Source organism: Arvicanthis niloticus (genome assembly GCF_011762505.2).
Source record: "Arvicanthis niloticus isolate mArvNil1 chromosome Y unlocalized genomic scaffold, mArvNil1.pat.X SUPER_Y_unloc_2, whole genome shotgun sequence".
Lineage (NCBI taxonomy): Eukaryota > Metazoa > Chordata > Mammalia > Rodentia > Muridae > Arvicanthis > Arvicanthis niloticus.
In genome coordinates this window covers 1,360,208-1,366,259 of record NW_023044979.1, presented here as the reverse complement: position 1 = coordinate 1,366,259, position 6,052 = coordinate 1,360,208, and the positions used below count along the sequence as shown (strand labels likewise).

Genomic DNA, 6,052 nt, shown 5'->3' with positions numbered 1-6,052 from the left:
AGATGTGGCAGCCAAGTTAGGGGAACAGATTACAATGATAGACAGCAGCTTTAGGGACAGCTCCTGCTACAGTTGTTGGAGGACCATCGTGAAGACTGAGCTGCACATTTGCTACTCATGGGCCATGGTCCTTTGTCCAGCCTGTGTGTGTTATTGTGTGTGGCTCAGTCTCTGAATGTCCCCAAGGATCAAGGTTAGTTGCGTCTGTTGTTCTTCCTGTGGAGTTCCTATCCTCTTCAGGACCCTCAATCCTTTCCCCAACTCTTCCATCAGAGTTACCAAGGTCTATGCAATGTTTAACTGTGGATTTCTGCTTCTGCTGCAGTCAGCTGCTGGGTGGAGCATCTCAATGGACAATTATGCAAGGCTCCTGTGTGGGAGCATCATAGAGTATCCTTAATAATGTCATGGATTCAAGCTTGTCCATGTTTGTCTCCAATTGAATGGGTTTTCATTGTGCACTCCTTCAGTCTCTGCTCCAGCATTTCTTTTAGACAGGATTAATTTTGTTCTGGGTGTCTCCAGTGTTGTGGTTGAATCTGATCTTTCAGCTTTCTTCTCATGCTCCCATACATTCCCCATTTGGACTCTGTCCCTCAATCATATAAGATACTGTGCACACATTTGCTGTTCAATGCTATGCTATTTTGCAAACCTTGTGGTTTTATATTTTTAACTTTATTCATTCTGTTTTTGTTTTTCTAGATCAAAATTTTTCAGTGTAGCCCTTTCTGTCTTGATTGTAGATATAGAAACCACATAAGCCCCCTGACATGTTTTTGTTCAATAAGCACATGATTTTGTGCTGATCTTCATCCACATATTTAATTTTGAAATTCAGCCTAATATATAGATTATATTCTGTTTCTCCAGATGGCTTATGCTCCTGTCATCAATATTACCATATGCTTCAGATTCATTGAATTGCAGGTGTATGATTTTCTGCCTAACTCTTATGTTTCTTGTGAAATTTTTGAATAAATAAGTGTATTATGTTTGTGTGCATGAATATGGATATCATCTGTGTCTCACCTTTACTGTTGTCAGATGGCCTCAGAACTCCTAATCATGAGGAAATGGAGAGGTATGGGTCCACATGTGTATACTAGAAAATGACCACCATTATGTGGAAGACCAGCAAAATCTTTCAACTCCTGAGCTATATCTCCTGAACTACATTCTTTATTTTTGGTCAACATATACATACTGCCAGGTGGTGGTGGTGCACACATTTAATCCCAGCACTTGGGAGGCAGAGGCAAGTAGATTTCTGAGTTTGAGGCCAGCCTGGTCTACAGAGTGAGCTCCAGGACAGCCAGGGCAACACAGAGAAATCCTGTCTCGAAAAAAACCAAAGAAAACATATACTTTATTAATATTTTCATCTATCAATTTTTAACTCTTTAAACATGCATTTCCTTTTATTAAAATTTAATTAATGTTGCTGTTTAAACTGGTTCATTTTATGTTTATGCAAGATGAATACAGAACTGCAGTGAATGTATAATTCTTTGTAGGAACTTCAGTGAAAAACTGTGAGTTCATTCTATCATTTTTGTTTCCTGGTTTATTTTTGTGGCAGAGTGAGGTTCTTAACATGTAACTCTTGCTGTCCTGAAACTGATTGCGTAGACCTAGCTGGCATCCAGCTCAACGACATACACCTGCCGGTACCTCTGCGATTAAAGACATGAGCAAATATATGCAGCTTGCTCATCACCTTTGTAGTTAGTAATTGTTCATACAGCTTTTCAGATGTGTGCTCAGTACAGTTGATCTGTTTCCCCCTGCATATACCTCTCAATTGCCATTTGTGTTGCAAGGCTATATCCTATTCTAAGAGTTCACGAGTGACACAGCTGAACCCTGTGTCAAGGGTCCAAGTGTCAATCTTTCAAGTTTCTTCTAAACTGACATGGTGATTATATTATAATTTGTGTGTCAGAAAATAAGTGAAGGAATCATATGAATTATAAGAATATATTGTCTAGGAAGCATACATTTACTTTGTAGTGATGTCAGTATCATGCTTTCTGTTGTACACATGTATGGGATATTTTAGCAAGCAGTGAGTTTCGATGATGTGCATGTGGACTTCACTGAGGAAGAGTGGAATTTGCTGGATCCTTCCCAGAAAAATCTCTACAAAGATGTGATGCTTGAGACCTACTGGAACCTCACTGCTTTAGGTAAGACTGTGAATTTTCTTTTGCTTCTCAATATAAGGGAAAAATGTTTCTGGGTTACTGATGATCATCTCTTATTTCAATAGAGAACAAGAAATATTGAGATGAATAAATCAGGTTCATTGCTGTGAAAATTCAGAGTAATCTGAATTTTGCCTATTTCCAATACCATATCATTTGTTTTTTGGTACCTTGGTTTCAGGCTATAATTTGGAAGTCCATCATCCTGAAGAACAACATCAAACTTCTAGAAGTCATGAAAGGTAATTTTAATGTTTAAGTTAATACAAATATGCCTCTGAGAAAATTTTAATATGATCAGGAAGCTCTAAAGGAAAGCAAGTGTGTAAAATATCAGTCCTATTATTGTAGCTATGATTATAATATTCTCCCAAAACTGTGTACCTCAATGTCAGTTATCTGATTTGTGTTTGCAAGGCATTTCTGTAAGGAAGAAGAGGAGGAAAAATGCCTTAAGTGATTCCTTTATTTGATTTGTATATCCATTAGAACTATGTTCTGGAACTATCAATTTGTATAGTCTCATATTTAGATGTTGCACATTGAATAGTGATGAACATGTACCCATAACCTTCTAATAAGCAAGTAGTCTATGATAAAGTTGGTGATACTCATATTCTTGTAGTGAAACTTTTAAGTTTATTGTGAGGTCATTTTATGAGAGTCAAGAATGTTGTCCTGGAGGAACATTAATCATGTCTACAATGAACAAAAGTCAATGTGAATTCAATGTGGAAACCTTTCATTTGTTCTTCTTTTTTAATGGGTGTATCAATTGTCAGAATAGATGAAACCATGTGAGCATAGAGATACTAAAAGGAAGAAGGTAACTCCATCTACGTCGGAACAATGAGAAGATACGTAGTATTCTGCCTTTGGTAGACTTTCTGAATATGATAGGTGTTTGCAGTTAATTGGTTTTCTGACTTTACTGGGAACATCCCCAAAGTCACACTGCAGAAAACCTCTATGGGTACTAGAAGGTTGTAAATTCTTTTGTTCATCCTGGTTCACAGTGCTGCTGATGTGTGATGCACACTACAGGAAAAACTAAGAATGCAATCAGTGTTTTAGTACTCTGAGTTATTCCATATTTCTTATGACATGTTAAAAACATCATATAGAAATCTCATATAGAAAAAGGAGGCTATAAATGTGAACCATGTAATAAATGCTCTTACCATCACAGGTATTTTCAGAGAGGTAAACCAACCCACAGTGAGCAAGTACAACCATGAACATCAAAGTGATAAAACCATAAGATTTGAGTGTTCTTTATTATTATACCAACTATAAAATGTATTCATATTGGTAAAAAGATTGATCAGGCTAATGAATGTGGTAACTCTTTCAAATGTGCCCATTATTGTTGCAGGCTTGAAAAAAGTCATACTGGACAGAAACCTTGTGAATGTATCCAATGTGGTAAAGCCTTTTCATGGTTCACTAATCTCCAAAGACATAAAAGAACACATACGGGACAGAAACCACATGAATTTAATCAATGTGGTAAAACCATTTTAAGTCACAGTAATCTTCAATATCATAAGAGAACACATACAGGAGAGAAACCTTATGAATGTAATCAATGTGCTAAAGCCTTTTCATTTCACAGTAGTCTCCAAACACATAAAAGAACACATACTGGAGAGAAACCTTATGAATGCAATCAATGTGGTAAAGCCTTTACACAACAAAGTCATCTCCAAATCCATGAAAGAACACATACTGGAGAGAAACCCCATGAATGTAATCAATGTGGTAAAGCCTTTTCCTGTCACAGTGGTCTCCAATGTCATAAGAGAACACATACAGGAGAGAAACCTTATGAATGTAATCAATGTGTTAAAGCCTTTTCATGTCATAGTAATCTCCAAATACATAAAAGAACACATACAGGAGAGAAACCTTATGAATGTAATCAATGTGGTAAAGCCTTTACACAGCAAAGTCATCTCCAAATCCATGAAAGAACACATACTGGAGAGAAACCCCATGAATGTAATCACTGTGGTAAAGCCTTTTCAAGTCACAGTAATCTCCAAATGCATAAAAGAACACATACTGGAGAGAAACCTTATGAATGTAATCAATGTGGTAAAGCCTTTTCAAGTCACCCTAATCTCCAAATGCATAAAAGAATACATACAGGAGAGAAACCTTATGAATGTAATCAATGTGGTAAAGCCTTTCATGGCACAGTAGTCTCCAAAGACATAAAAGAACACATACTGGAGAGAAACCTTATGAATGTGATCGATGTGGTAAAGCCTTTTCATGTCACAGTAGTCTCAATTGTCATATGAGAACACAATACTGGAGAGAGATCTCATGAATGTAATCAATGTGATAAATCCTTTACAAGTCACAGTCATCTCCAAAGACATAAAAGAACACATACTGGAGAGAAACCTTATCAATGTAATCAATGTGGTAAAGGCTTTACACAACAAGGTCATCTTCAATATCATAAAGGAATTCATACCAGAGAGAAACCTTAGTTATGTAATCAATGTGGAAAAAAAAAACATAAGTGAAAAGGTTCCAAAGACATAAATGATCACATACTGGAGAGAAATTTTATGAATGTAATTCATATAGTAAAAGCCTTTTCACAAAGTTTTTGTCTCCAAAACCATAAAAGAACCTGTATTTGAAAGAAACCTATGAATGCCATCATTGTGGTAAAAGCCTTTCCATAAGGATTTTTCCCCAAAACATAAAAGAACCCATATTGGACAGAACTATGAATGTAATCATTGTGCCAAAGCCTTTGCATGTCGCACTAGTCTCAAAAACATAAAAGATCCAATATTGGAAGAAACCTCATGAATGTGATCAACATGGTAAAGACTTTTCACAACTTTATCATCTCCATTATTATAAAAGAACAGGTACAGGAGAGAAAGTTCATGAATGTAATCAGTGTTGTAAAGCATTTGCAAGTCACACTCATCTGCCGTGACAGGAGAGATCACATACCAGAGAGAAACCTGCTTGAATATTCACAATGTGGTAAAGCCTTTGCATATCATAGTTCTTCAGACATACACAAAGAAATCACACTGGAGAGAAGCCTCATTAATGTAATCACTGTGGAAAAACTGACAATTCACTTTTATCTGTGACTACACAATAGAACACATTCAAGAGAGTGACTCAGTGTCATCAAGGTGCTAAGCCTTTGCATGTCACAGGCATCGCCAGATACATAAAAGAATACATAATGTAGAGAAGCTACATGAATGCCATGAATGAGGTAAAGCCTTTGCATGACAATGCACTCTCCAAATACTCCAAGTAACACACTTTTTAGAGAAACCTTATGAATATAACAGACGTGGAGAAGCCTGTGCTCATCACTATAGACTCCAAAGACATAAAGGACCACAAATTGGACAGAAATCTTGTGAATGTACTCAAGTTGGAAGACAAATTCTTAGTAAACATTTCTGTGACTGGAGTTTCTTATTGATTCTTATTGATTATTGATTACCATTGACTATTGATCAGCATCAATTATTGATTATTGTTTGGTGTTGATTATTGATTTCTATTGATTATTGATCAGCATCAATTAATTGGTGTTCATTATCAATTAGTGTCAATTATTGATTAGCATTGATTATTGATCAGCATCAATTATTGATTGGTGTTGATTGTCAATTGCTATCAATTATTGAAGAGCGTTGATTATTATTATTATTTAGGCTTGATCCTACTTCTGCCAGTTGTAAAGACAGAGCGTCAAAATACTTAAATGAATGAAAGCATTTATAGTAGGAATAAAACGTGTTAATTTGAATATGGTTGTCCCTAAGAAGTGACAATATTAGTATGTTTGG

The 6,052-nt window shown here is 36.0% G+C and overlaps 1 protein-coding gene across 1 annotated transcript; it reads left to right on the top strand.

Moving 5' to 3' along the window:
• Window positions 1-1,010: 1,010 nt before the first annotated feature.
• LOC143433993 (uncharacterized) lies at window positions 1,011-4,708 on the top strand. Its single transcript, XM_076928142.1, is given in 4 exon segments — window positions 1,011-1,084; window positions 3,583-4,397; window positions 4,400-4,484; window positions 4,570-4,708. Coding segments are annotated over 4 exon segments (1,113 nt in total).
• The last annotated feature ends 1,344 nt before the right edge of the window (window positions 4,709-6,052 follow it).